Genomic DNA, 15,400 nt, shown 5'->3' on the forward strand with positions numbered 1-15,400 from the left:
TAATTTGAAATAAATTAGCCGATAGAAACCGATAGAAAACGAAAGATTTTCGAACGTATTTCCTAGAACTTGCGACGTTACTATTTTGTAACTTAAAATTCATCTATGAGGCGGTAAGGAGGAAAGCCGTTCATATACGGAATAGTGATTGCAACTAGCTTTTGAGTTTCATTAACTGTGGTAAGTTTATGAAACCAGTCATTCATTGCAAATTTCTAGGAATAAATCAAGCTTCACAGCCTCCACTAAAATTACCTTTCCGAAAATACTAATTACGAAACCAAATGAGATTGACACTTCAGGGAAATGAACACAAAACTGTAAAACAACCCAGTCAATGTCGCTTAAATAGCAATTATAGGTTCTTTGAAATATATGGTTTGTACAAAAATTTGTAATGGGAAAAGTTACGTAACCGGTCCGACGGGATTCAATACAGCTCCATTGATCGTTAAAATTCTGTTGTCAACTCTATATATTATTCCACAAACAAATATTTACGGAGTGTGCGAGACGATTACTAAAATAGGCAGGATATTTATGTGGAAACACCTACATGAGTTTACTCGTAATGGCTTCTCTAGTATTTATATCAGGCTACGCTCGTGGGATAAATACATATCTAGATTAATATTATTCGTGATACTTTAGGGTGAGAACCGTTGCGTTGTAAGTTACCTCATAAGAGTGCTTTGATTGCCTTTTCGCTAAATAATGCTTTAGGATTTTAGAGAGGAAAGGTTTAAAAAAATGATTTGACTCAGCTAGAAACCAATAGCTGTAAAAATTCGAGGTTTACCATTAAAATAAAGTTTGTTAAAGATCTTCTTGTTGCAAAAAACTACGGGAGGCTTGGTAAGCCCTATTAAAAATGGACATTTGTGAAGTTAATATACAGACAGACGTTTTTATTCGAACTAACAATAATTTACGTATTTAGCCGGAGTTCAATCGTAACGTACAAACCTTAGAACATTTGCTCTGAGTTATTGTATTGCGGCTCTTAAATTCTCGTACAAAACCAAAATATTATTTTAATTAGGCAATTCAAACCATTGGGCTGTGTGGAAAGTTTGATAACGTTCGCCGACCTCATACGTGAAATGAGAAAATAATTACACGCATATTAAAACTGAATTTTTGATAACGATTACATTTTTTTCTGTAATTGTGCTGATTTTATATGACTTTGTAATGTTTACAATTAAGATAAGAGATGAAATATTAAAATAGAACGCGCTGACTGAAATATAAATAAGCATACTTAAATGAAAGCAAGAATCCATGTAACATTGAACAATGAACGAATAACGCTTTTTTATCATAGAGGGAAATAAAACTTTTTAGTAATGTTTGACCCATTTGACTAGATATACACTTATACAAAAAAAAAATCTACCTCATTTCAAACGTCAAACTATTCCTTAATTTATTTATATTTAGCATCTGTGATTAAAACTCGTGATTTTCAATGTCTTGTTAGTGGATCCCGTTCTGCTGGAAGTGGGCGCAAGAAAAAGGTTTGCGTGTCCCGTATAAAAGGTTGTCTTGTATCTAAAATGATGAACCATTATGATCTTAATATTTGTTTCTCCGTCTAATAAATTTCACCCGTTCTTCGCTTGTCTATTCCGTAGATGACAGGGAGTGCTCGTTACGCTCCCTAAAGGGCTGTCACATCCGCCGAGGTTAGCACTTTTGTATAACGTATTAAAACTTTATTTTCACTTCAAGTTTTTGGTGACAAGTGACGAAAATTCGCGAGAACCGCTTTTAGAATTATTGAATAAGTCGGTGTTTTTCTGTATTTTGCTTTTTCAGGCTCACAGTTATTTTTTCAGATTTGTTATACAGATAGAACTTCCTGTAGATGAATATAATTTACTTCATAGTTACCAATTATTCAAATTGAAATGATAATTTTATTCAAGCACTACAGTTTCATGATTCAACAAAGTTTTTAGTAACTTCATTTGATACAACATCTCATTTATTTTAGATTTTTATTGACTCACGTACGCTTATTTACCAGAAAAACAAAAATAAAAAATGAACGAAGTATTGCCTTAAAGAAATTTCAGCAAAAGTTCACCACAATAAAATCCTTCTACAAAACGTATCAAACAGATTTATTTCTCACAAACGTAGCAAAATTGTCCCACTTTGTCAGAATTACACTATACATTTCACAAAGCCGCTAAAATTACTTCCTACAGATTTTCTTCATGAGCTGCTTGAAATCCGAGAGTTTCTGCGAACAAATCGTGTACAACGGAAGATTATAATATAGGTACTGGTTTAAATTGCTTAGTCGTTTTGATACCTTTCACCTCATAAAAAGCTTTTACGTTTGTGTTATTGTCATTACCGTCTTCTTAGTCATTATACTGTACCGGTTGGGAGTGTCTGTTAATCTTTATTGCGCTTTTATTCCGAACTTGGTGTAAGAAAATATTCGTTTGCAGTAACATTTGATGTTAATCAGTATGTTACCAAAAATATACAAAAATAAAGCATCTATTTTCACAAAGCCCACATACAATCTGCAATATAAATCGGGACAAATTATAATCTATCTCGATTTATCAGCAAAGATTCTTGTCAACCTATTTTGGTATAGTTGCGACTGAAGTTGTTGTTTTATCATAGTATATTGTATTAAAGGTTTATGGGATAATTTAGTGCCCCCAAACTATCTGTAGCACAATGAACCCTCCAAGGGAAAAAATCTGCAAGTAACAAACACCCAACAAAAACATGAGACCGCTGGAACTAAATCATGCCACACCAAGGATAGTTGTTTTAGTAATATTTCAAGCCAAACCAGCAAAAACCGAGTCACGACCCAAACGAGATGTACACTATAGAAAGGAATTCTGTCTAGTCACCGAAATATTACGAGAGCATTAAATTTTACTTACAATGATGTGCAAAGAAAAGAGGCTTTTTATTATGACTCCTATTGTCACCACTATAAGGTTGAAAGCTTTTGCGAATTACAATTAATATTCAAAGGACACGATGTATTACAAATTCAATGCTTTATTTTTAAAATTACGTGTTTGGGAAGAAAATAAATAAATTGGTTTATCCGAGGATTACAGCTGTAAATCGGAACGTATATTGATTCAAATTTATACAATTTGTTTGTAATTCTAATCGGAATGGGTCAGATTTTTGTAAACAGTCGGGTAATTTGATCATCGCATTACGCTGAAATATCAAAGGATTTGAGACTAATGGGTGTTGTTGCCATAGCAACTGTTTACATAACTATTTTAATATATATTATGAAACTGTAGTGTGAATTAGTCAGTGCAACATACATAATGATGATGACAACGAATAATAAGAGTTAGCGCGAGTTATTTTTGTAACGAAAAACAAATGTTGCCATGAGTTAGCTCCAAACCGTAGAGTGATTTCGTGTAGTAGTAAATAATCGAGCGGCTATCATAATGATGCCTTAAAGTTTGTGAATTAATTAATATTTTTAACTTACGACTGTATATTTTGTTTACTTTTAAAATAAGAGAAGGGTCAAGTCTTGAGTCCATTTATCTGCGAAATAAGAATTGATTCGTTGTTAAAGCAACTCTTGAGAAATTGAACCCAAAAACGCTTGCCAATATTTAAATTCTATTTCTGTGATTGCATCTTGCAGGTATAATTACAGTCTATTTAATCGAGATCCCTTCAAGCATTATTTGTACAGGTTTCACGACATTTAATTTCGCATTCGGTTTTAAATGGCGTAAACGTATTTCAGCAAGCATGGGCTTGCTCGATTGAGCTTGAATCTATAGTCGAGCGCGCGACGGACGCTTGACTGCCTTCGATCGGGCACGTGCGCCAATGTACGTACTTGTAATTCACAGATAGTGGATACGGAAGCCGAAAATTGGTTTTATTTGTACCTGTTATACTCGCTTCAAATTGTGCTATTTACATTTTGGGGATCAATGAACTACTTTTCATTAAACAAATATAGAAACATGTAGGTATTAAAATTGTTCAGTGTTTTTTTTTTGTGCTCTAAAAAACCGTTTTGGCTTCCTTTCGTAAAGTGCTTAAAACATAAAAATGCACACTCGAGCATCGAAGCTAATCTAAAAATTTTCTTTACGATCCATTATTTTTACAACACTACGACGTTTTCCAACTAGCAAACTATCTACTGGTGTATGGCAGCATTCCAAAGCTTTATTCCCAAAAGCAAGATAATGTGTGTGTGGCCTTATATAAAAATGTCACGTAATGCACGGATAGTCTTTCATGAACGTTTAATTTTCAAAATGGAAGAAAACCATTTAACGGATGGTTTTGCTTTATGTAATCAGTAGCTCGATTCTTTACTACCATCGATTGCCGACTACTGGCTAGCTATCGAGAAATTTTGTGTGAAATTCTGACCAGCGCCTCTAACGGGCGTCGAAGGAACTATTTTGGCAGTACATCTTAAATGTCAAACTTTCGATGCTCGACTGTACCAACTATAGAGAATCGCGGTACAGTATTGAGAGTTTACGATTCGGTCGCCTTAACTATTCAGCGGTAAAAGCGAAATTATATTTCTTGACATATTTCATTAATAGATAAATGCAGCAGAAAATGTTATATGACGTTTGTCTACGTCAACGGTATGACGTTAAACATATCAGATATCATAGTTACGAGATCTTCTATTTGTGTTGCTCAACAAAAGATAAATCCAATTTGCAGCAGAATTTTCTGTCATTATTATCAACAAGTCAGCTATCGACAAATATTGTACAGAAACCTGTAGCGCAATTTTTTTATGTCAGTACTCCACGTGATATATAACTATTGAGTATAACGAGTTTGACATCTGTAAATGTACTCAAAAATCGTACCTACGGACTTACTGGGACTCACTTGATTGATCAAGCAATCATCATTGATCAAGTTTTCATACAAAATTTGTTGCTAGCTACTTGATTTTCGACAGTCGATAGTAGCAGAAAATTATGCTACTGGTAAGCATCCCACCCGGGAGTCTAAGGAACAAATATTTGGTCAATTTGAAAAAACTCTTGATACTATTGAGCTTAGAAAATCGCTTTATTGTATGTACCTTTGGATGCGAATAAGGAGGAGGATAAACCAGAAGACAGCCTGCTTCCGACGGGGTGCATAGCAAAACTGTTAACTTTTGCTCTGCCCCTCAACGTCTAGAGAAGCAAAGGAAAAGGTGACACAAAGGATCAGGAATGGTCGAAATGTCAGCCAGACATTAACTGGCCCTACAATAATAACAACCTATATATAACCTATTATATAAATATATATATAACAACCCCTAAGATAAGATAAGATGTACCTTTGGTTATATCGCCATGTGGAATCAAGTTCATGTCTAGTCATCCACAGTCCAATTACTTTGTAAATTGACTACTTAAAGTGATTTGACAGCAGATTCAAATTAGTGTGTTATTGTTCCTAGTAATGCAATTTAAACGAGTACAAATAAGTACTGATATCATAACAATTACACTAACATATCGGTGTTATAATTTGTTTGCTGAGAAACAAATTAATAAAATCAATTTTATACACTTCCAGCCATAAAATTGGCAACATATTAGTGAATTGAAGTCGTTCACTCGATGCCCTTGGACGTGATATTTCAATATGAAATCATGTGGTTTTTTTATTGTTATAAGTTTGATTGGCGTTAGTATTTCTTTCGTTTATAAACAATTTCAAAAATTCAGGAGGTTCTTAATTACACCTGTTTTTTATTTAAATACAAAGTTAAAGGTAAAATTTCATGGTTTTTATGAATTTTTGTTTTTCAGATGAATGTTCAAGGAAAGACAGCAACGGAAAGAAATGTATGTGCTTCAATCAAGAAAGTAAAAAATCTTGACATTCCTAGATATTATTCAGGACTTAGAGAGGAGGCGGGCGTTAGTTCTAAGGTAAAGTTTGTTTTATACTATATTAGTATTGTTTTCTAAATAAAATTTACCGACGTAGGTATACACCAAGAATACAAATGTTGATAAAAAATTTCAAACTTAGGAATTTTGTATTCCATAGTATACGGTACATTTAAAAAACAAAGAAACCTTTATTTTGATATTCAATAACACGTAAAATTTTATAGAAATATTTAATTACAGGTCAAAATTACAGGCCAACTCTTTAAGAAGTTAGAACAAACGAAACAAAAGTATGGAAAAGAACAAAAAATTGTAAACAATCGAGACGGCTACACGTTAAGGAATAATGTATTGGGTTCACCGAAAAATTCCCTTTTAGGGCGTACTTTCCGACCGAATTACATCACTGAAGACTGTAAAGAAAAATGTAGGGCGCGAGTGCATTATTGGTGTGGACCCTGCGCCCTAAGGGAGATCAAATACCTTGAAAGAATATGCGCTAAAAAAATCAGGTGCACATTTGTTAACCCCAAAGAAATCATTTACTTAATTTCAAATGTAAACACGTAACAAAATATTTTTGTTAACAAAATGTTGACAAAGTGTTTAAAGTTCATTAACATTAATAAAACTGAATAAACTGTGTTTAAGTAATAAAAAGTATATTATTTGTATGCCGATCGTAAAAGTTCAAATATTGTTTTTTAACTATTAGGACAACCTTTTAAAGTTTTATAAAGAAAGATTGGATTACTTTTCTTATTTATCTTATTTTACAAACAGGTCAATAGATGGACAGACTGTAGAAAACAATTTAATTAAAGTGTCTCATACACAGCCATGTCACAGTAGCCACTTACATAATTACTACTCATAAAAATATTACAAGAAAAAATGAAGTTCAATCAAGCAATGTAAGACATCTAAATTGTGAAGTGAATTTAAAAATGTAAAATGAAATCCGACAACCACTTACATTATTTCTATTACCTTCCCTGTACTCTAAAGAGCACGTTTGTCATAAATCAAGATTTACATAGCGATCTTCAAAAATCTTTGATTTGCTTTAATCCAATAATTCAGAAGAAAGCCTTATAGGCACGATATATCTTGATGGTAGTATTAAAAAATCTGAGTATATCCAAAATAAAGTAGCCGTATAAAACATGCCACTGCCAGATGCATTTATAAGGCGGTGTCTGAAGCACGGAATTTCCAAAATTCTGAATTATACCTCGCCCACCGTGATCCTTCCAGACAAGGCTTTATACTAAGTTCTTGGACTATAAAAAAAGTTTTATTAAAATTGTTGAAACGATCCACTAGAGCACGACAGACTCGATTCATAGTTCAATATTTCAAACTAGATTTGTCTTCTGAGATTATTGAAGTCTACGGTTGTTTAAAAAGTCCTTGTAAAAGGGAGGTTTCGTTTAAATCGTAGTTTTTCATCTTTGAAGTCTGAAGCTTGATTTGCATACTTTTTATTAGTTAAATGGAATATCACTGTATATTTTTAGTTTTATTTAATACTTTATATTAATAAACTTCGATATTTAAAGGTCATTAATCTATAATACTGTACTTATTTGGTAATCCTTCTCTTGTTATATATCAGCTTAGCCTTTTTCCAAACTATGTAAGAGTCAGCTTCCAGTCTCACCGGATGCAGCTGGATACCAGTGTTTTACATGGAGCGACTGCCTATCTGACCTCCACAACCCAGTTACCTGGGATTTAACATGATACCCTTCGATAAGACTGGTTGTCAGAATTTCAAGCTTCTGAGTACTGTTAACGACTGTCAAAGATCTTCGAAAATGACAGCCGGGAACCACAATTTAACGTGCCTTCCGAAACACGGAGGAACTCGATATGTGTTAGATGGTCACCCATCCACAGTACAACCTCGGCAAGTGGGGCTTAACCTCAGGAATCGATCCGCGCGGCTGTCGTTAACTAAGCCACGAGCTCCTCAATCCTTCTTCTGTTATACTGACATAACTCTACGGCAAATAGCCAGTCCATTTATCGTTAGAAATGTATATTACGCACTATGCCAGTCAATTATGACCTACTGTGTATCCAGTTGGGGAGGCGCTGCCAAAACCATTTTAAAGCCCTTAGAGATAGCCCATAGAGCTATACTTAAGGTTGCCACCTTTCGACCCATCTTATTCCCAACCAACGAACTCTATAAATCATGGAATGTGCTCAGTGTCAGACAAATGTATATATTGCAATTAACTATGCTACAACATCGCCGTACTCCGTATAAAAGAATCACCAAACGTCGAAAAGATAAAATCTGTAAACTGCCACATGCACACACCTCCTTTATCAAAAAATTTGCCATGTATCTGGGTCCTTCTATATACAACAAGATAAATGCTATGTCACCCATATATGGATTATCACAATTTCAATGCAAAAAGACTGTCACCGAAATCCTACTTAAACTAAATTATGATGAAACTGAATCACTCATAACGGAATGACATCATTCTCACAAAGGCACACACACCAACACACACATACACACACACACACACACACACTTACGCAAACATGCACCTATACATAAACACATAATCCACAAAACATGCACAGATAGCTCATGTACATTATGTTATAATTGTGTATAGAAATGCGATAAAAGTTATAGATTATTGTATTAATAAATTGTACTGATTGAGAACACGCAATATTTACATTAATAACCAATAGGGGATTGGCACTGTAACTCCTAAACACAGGCTACCTAGTAGCCTCTCTAGGAAAACAGTACACCACCCATCTTTATTGTAGACTACATTTTATTGTCGATTTTTAATCAATTGTTATTGTATCATACACATGATATCTTGTAACTATACCATGTAAACTACAATCTAATTTCATGAATAAAGTTTTTATTATTATTATTTTATTATTATATAATTTGAGTAAAAATATTTGAACTGCGAGTACTGAATTAAAATTATTCACTAAAATAGAATAGATAATTCTCATAATTGTTTTAATAAACGTCAATAAATTGTTACTCGTAACTACGTTTTGTTAACCAAAGCATTTGCGCTTTAGAGATAACATCTTTATAACAAACAAAAACCACTACACGCAGAAACAAAAGCAAGACACCAAATCAATGAACGACAATACAAGTATTCAATCTATCCTTAAAAGCACTATCTACTAATAAAAATGAGTTTCTCATAATAAAAGCATTGATACAAGCGAGCATCTATCGGCTATACACCTTGTTCCGCTAAGCTGAAATAAACCTCTTGCCCCGTGAACAGTGAGCTATAGGTACAGTCAGCTCCAAAAGTCGCCGAACATATTCAATCTTTCGACACCCAATATTTGTGGTATTCGCATATTATTCCATCGAGATTTTTGACGTTGATTAAAATTATTAATTCCAAGCAATTTATACCTGATTTTGTTCAAGTATTTAAAAAAAATGGTAATAAAGAGGTTTTGAACATATTAGGTCGGGGAACAAGTCTTTTCACATTATAGTATGTATGAACTTGTAATAAAATCTCTTTGGCTTCAATAATCACAAATGAGTACTCGGTTCATTAGGTTTCTTTCAGTGAGCTCGTGATACCTCACGGTACCCAAATATCGAGCGTTTTTTTTGTAGAGAAAAGATTTTTTACAAGTTCATACATACTATAACGCGAAAAAACTTTTTCCCCGACCTAATATGAAGTTGTAAAGCGACTCATGGAGCTGACTGTACTTTGTAGGACTTCAAATAGGTAGAAATACGTGACTTGATTCCCACTAAAGGGTGAACGAGGCTTCAAAAGCGACTAGAAGTGAACAAAGAAGGGATTTGTCGGATTGTCCGGTTATTAATAAGTTTGAGGTGAGACTTAATCTGGTTCTTTCTAGAATTCTATTTTGTTGAGGTGAAAATAAATTTTTCTGTTGACAAATGTTGGCTGTTCTATTTTTCTTTAGACTGTTTAACTATTGTGGTGTGACGTCTCTCGCTACTTTTTGAGTATTTTGAATTCAACTTATTAGTATAATTATATTATAATTATTAGTTAATCTCAAAGTTTGAACTCATACCTACATCGCAATCTTTTTTTAATTGTTGTTTATTAACTGATGATTCAGAATTGTGTACGTTATTTTAACTTAAAAGTTATGCTCTCACGAAAATGTAATTACATATTACACTTTTATTGCATTTAAAATCACTTAAAATAAACACTTAATTCTGGCACTATTAACATTGATGAATTCCGGAATTCAGAGAACTGTGAAACATTATCAATGTCGTTTCCAGTTGACTATTTTCAAAATTTTCACTACTTATTGCTTCTTGTACGAAGAAAACTGATAATAATTAGATTATTTTCAATTACTACGTTTCTAGAAGATTTTAGTTCAGTAAATACCGCGTCATACATTTGTTAGAAGAAAATTGTTGAGACACACATTGCTAAACGTGTTGAAACAAACGCTTTTTCATAAACTTTGTATTGCAAGATTTTCGTTTGAAAATAATATCTCTATTCTTTAAGCAGTTTGAGAACATTTTTATTAAGCACTTGAAATATACAATTCTTATATAAGATTTTATATTTAAATTCAGTGAAGTAAACCGTATTGGAGTTTACAGCGAATGACAATAACTATTATTGAAATATGTATATTAATGTAAACAACGGACTGTAGACTTGACTATATATTTCAAATTTCAAATCAATAACCATATTGTTCGTCTCGGAAATCAAGTCAAGATCTCTATCTTGACAGATAAACCGACAGACATACAAACGTTTGGACAAATAGACAGATGAACAGGCGGACAGGCCAACAGACGGACAGACAGATAGACAGACGGACAGACTAACACACAATACAGTGATCTTGTAAGTGTTTCATACATTTATTTTGCGAAACGGAGTAAAAGAACTTTTTTTTTAACTTATAGTGTCCCATTGTTGGGTAAAGGTCTCCCCCAAACTTCTCCAACGGTATCTATCGTTAGCTATTTCCTGCCACTCTTTCAGGTAAATGTCTAAATCGTCACGCCAACGTTTCCTCGGCCTGCCTCGACGTCGTCGTCGACCTTCAGGCATCCATTGTGTGACGATACTTGCCCACCTATCTGGATGCATCCGAACAACATGACAAGAAAAAAAAAATAAAAGAACTAAACATTATTATTTCTGTTAATTTCTACAGCAATGTAGAACATTCACAACCACATCTCATACGACTATGTTAATACAAATAATCTTGAAGTATGTTCCCAGCTTAGTACCTTGTCAAGACTTTGCCTCACGAATTCCAACTTTCTTAACTTCTCTCGTATTTATAATTCAGAAATGTTCTACCCTAGAATAAGTCAAATGTTATTCAAACATTAATGTTCAGAATTTTAGTACCTTAAATATTATTTCTTGAATGAGAAGTTTAATTGAAATTTCGAAAGCTAGTGTCTTGTCAATGTTTTGAGCTTTTAGGATATAAGTATTACAGCGGTATTTATCCGATATAAGTTTTAACGTAATATTGAGACACGCAATTAGAAATTATTGTAATTAAACATTTTCCTTATTTCGGTACTATCGTATCGCCTGCATACGGTAGGGATGTTTATATAGATTTTTTTTATATACCTCTCTCTCACCCCTCCCTTATTACCTTCTTATATTTCTTTTACAATCCTATCCAGCTGTTTTCTATAGTTTTAATGTCCTCCTAGAGGACATTAAAACTATAGAAAACAGCTTTTGTAGTTATATAAAAGAGCAAACCTTTTCATAATAAATAAACAGACACAGTAGAAAATGGTTTTAAAATCGTCGTCACGCATCCAACTTTTGTTCAAAGCCTTAAAACAAAACAACTAAAACTAGAATCACTGCAGTTTCAACCAGTGATCCGTGTTCGATGGAAGCCAAACGGTACTGAAAACCGTTTGAATATCTGCCAAAAACTAGATTAGCTATTACCAACGCTGGAACTAAAGGCACGAGCGCTAAAAAGCACACCTTTGTGAACTTTATGCGTTGTTCTAAATGACATTTTCTGCATGGCTCTACCACCATGTATAACTACTTAAGTATTTCGAATAAAAAATTTCGATCAATAAATTAAAATACCCTAAGTCTTAAAACTCTCTAATCACGAATAGGAAAATCTTGTTCTTAGACTAACAAGTGTTGAAAATCACGCTACTGTTCAGATGGCAGACAAATCAATGTGATCGATGAGCAAGCTCAAAGAAACATTTCTTTACATAATAAATTTCGTACGAAACTCTGTGCTTAGTAACATATGCTTGATAATGTACAAGTCTACGTTTGACTTGAACATGATTTAATCATCACTACGAACCACAATTCAAGATACTAACAAACTTGGCCTCAATAGTTCATCCCCATTTAGAACATAATTCTACTAACAGTAACTAACATGTCCGAAGTCCAAACACTATTAATTTCCTTACACAAGTTGGGGATTCTTAAGATTTGTGTAACATACGTACGAGTGTGTTCCTACTAATTTAGTACCAACCAACAGTACCGAAGAGTCGCAACTCACGGCTAGTTCTGAATTAATTAAAACTTGAATCAAAGGCATCGTGTTCTCGAATCAAATTTAAAACAGTAAACAAATTAACTGGAGAAACTGCTATTCGGAGTGCTCGTAGGCAAATTTTGGATAATCTTATTGTCTGAGTTTTGTAAGATGATTTTTAATACATATTTTTACAGAAGATGTCGAAGCCACTTTACCACACTTATGAAAAAGAAGATAGCAATGTTCAACAGTCGGTAATTTCTAACACACTGTAACCACTTTTGACTTAATTGACTCGCCTTCGGGCTGCTTGGATAATTTTGATCCTAACGTGACCACTATTTCACCATCTACAACCACCAATACACAACGATTATTAACTGAATTTAAACTAATAGCTTAAAAAAATAAATCGTTTTTAAAATTTGTCCCATGTTCCAATTAATGCAGCGGAGTTGACAATTATATAATTCTTTAAATTTAGGTACCTATTCTCAGTGAACAATGTAAAAAACTGTAAATTTATATTGTAGTTCCCAAAAATATTCCGTCTACGTCCATTCGAAACAGTCAGAATGTCATGCTTGTCTAGTTTTGATTCGTTCTTATTCATCAAAATGCGTTTTGCATTTTACATATACAATGGTAATGAAAAAGAGCTTTTGTACATTTGCGACTTAATAATCGCAGAATCTAAATACATCCCTATTTCTTACTTTATTTTAGGAAATTGTATTAGCGTCCGCAAAAACAATGAGATTACTTCTGATGACAAGCAGCATGTGCGATATATTTCAAATTTCTGCTATTAGTTGTTCCCGTTCATCAATGTTTTAATAAATTGCTTTTCTAAAGCACTAAACTAACTACAGTAAAAACATTTTCACACAATGAAAACAAAAAGAGTAAGTACGAAAGCACTTTCATTAATTACTTTTCCTAGAACAAAAACCTGGAGCGTAGACAAATTAATGACTTATCGAAAGGCAATTAAGCGAAAATATATGACACGGTATAAACCGAAGTAAATGGTAAATCAGTAAACATTAAAATAGGATTGTGTTTGACAACAAAGGGAGAGAAAGGAAAAGTTAGTTCAGTTGATTTTAATGTAAATTTATGTAGTCTTATCGCGTAAGCTGTTTATACTGATTACAATAATATTCATGGCAACGACTTGTGGAAGTAAGCAAATTGAATGGAATAATGAATTGTTGTTGTTTGATTTTCTGAGTAATTTCAATATAATCTATTATTCAAACTGAATGGTGTAGTTGGAATTGTGTGAAATGTTTAATTTATTTATTGGGTAGCTGTTTGCTTTAAAACAGTTCAAATATACCAATTTACTCATTGATATTATTGAATTTATTAGTCGTATAGTAGAAATGGAAATTAAGTATACAGTTTCTCTGAATATTTGTAGACTAGTTTCATTTTTAGGCTTTCTGAGAAAATAGCGCCCAAGTGCTGACAGATCTTTTGATTCTTGTTTTCATATTTGAAAAACATACAATGTGAGTGACTTGAAGGCCTATGTATCACAATGCCGGTTACTTCATTTTTGTGACTATCATGAAAAGGGAAGTGAGCTAACAATGAAACTGTATAAACTACACAACATCTTTAACTTACTTCCTATAACTGAATCCACATTAATAACCGTACAACATCTTGTCTATTCAAACGGAAAATCTACGTCAAATAAATATAATTTCATCAGTAGCAGAGGAAGGAACTAAATGGAGTTTGATCACGTGACTGCCAGTTGCGTGAGACACGGAACAAACGGATCTATTATTTTTATAGTGCGTACGATTTCACTTGCAAATTTAATAAGTATTTGAGGTGAAATTTATGTGGGTGTTGTTTCGCTATGAGTAGTTTGGTTTTCGTTAAGTAAAAGGTAATTTAATTCGCTATTTTTGTCACTTTCGTGGACAGTGAGGTTTATAATTATACTTATATCTAACTTAACAGATTAATACCTACATGATAACAAATCATTCTTATACTTTTAATAGTGAATCGTTTTTAAAGATATTTTTTTACGTTAAAATAATAAACCATAGAGACAACTAATCACAGACAGAATAAACATAACTAGAACAAAGATATCAGAAACAAAAAAAGCATAAAACATGTTTGTATACTCTCCCGGCGAATACAAGATTATAAAAGAATAGAATTTAACATAGCCAGTATAGCCTTAAAAGAAAAGCAAAGAGTATTATAAAAATATTGAAATTCCACACAATATTTTAATGCCATAAGTTATTTTGAGCTCGAATTTTCAGCTTACGAAATCACCACAATATTTCTCGTATAAAAGTCGCCAGTGTGCGGACGGTCTATATTTTTGTATGAGTTTCCACAGCCGCGGGGCACAACGTGATCTTCGTTTGTTGGGCGATGATTATGCCCATTCATTGTCGGACAGGACCATTGTATGCATGGTTTTTGTCTCATAAATAATACGGCTCTCTGATTGGATGGGAGCTATGCATTGCAAAACTTGGAAAGTCAGAAAAAGTGCGGTCGAAATGTGGTTCGGAGTGGATTACTTTTCGGGTCTAGTGACGCTGTGGTAGAATTTTTATAAAATTTGTAAAAAATAGAATAAAAATTGTGCTACCATCAATGGAAAGTTTTCGATAGATGTTGAATAAGGACTTTAAATAGGCAACTCTTACAAAACACGGTAATGTTGTAGTTTTACTAAAACATAGGTAAAGAAAAACTGCTTCAATACAAAAACCAAAATTCATTTAACACTTAATTTGGTATCTATCAAGCTCAAGATTTCTTCGTTAGAGGTAAGCAAGCATAATAGCTGATAAATTGCAATTTTGTTCCCCAGTTTTTGTTTTATACTTACTTGTTGAAGGAAGTCAATTTTCTATACAATATATTGTTTTCCTTTACTAAGTAACAGT

At 33.1% G+C, this 15,400-nt stretch overlaps 1 protein-coding gene across 1 annotated transcript; it reads left to right on the forward strand.

The window, feature by feature from the left end:
- The first annotated feature begins 5,578 nt into the window (after nt 1–5,578).
- On the forward strand, nt 5,579–11,025 carry LOC142975237 (uncharacterized). Its single transcript, XM_076117973.1, has 4 exons — nt 5,579–5,694; nt 5,820–5,942; nt 6,147–6,321; nt 10,946–11,025. Exons 1-4 carry the CDS (start codon nt 5,653–5,655, stop codon nt 11,023–11,025), a joined length of 420 nt encoding a protein of 139 aa, XP_075974088.1. The 5' UTR covers nt 5,579–5,652.
- Nucleotides 11,026–15,400: the final 4,375 nt, after the last annotated feature.

The sequence above is a fragment of the Anticarsia gemmatalis genome, chromosome 9, assembly GCF_050436995.1.
Source record: "Anticarsia gemmatalis isolate Benzon Research Colony breed Stoneville strain chromosome 9, ilAntGemm2 primary, whole genome shotgun sequence".
Lineage (NCBI taxonomy): Eukaryota > Metazoa > Arthropoda > Insecta > Lepidoptera > Erebidae > Anticarsia > Anticarsia gemmatalis.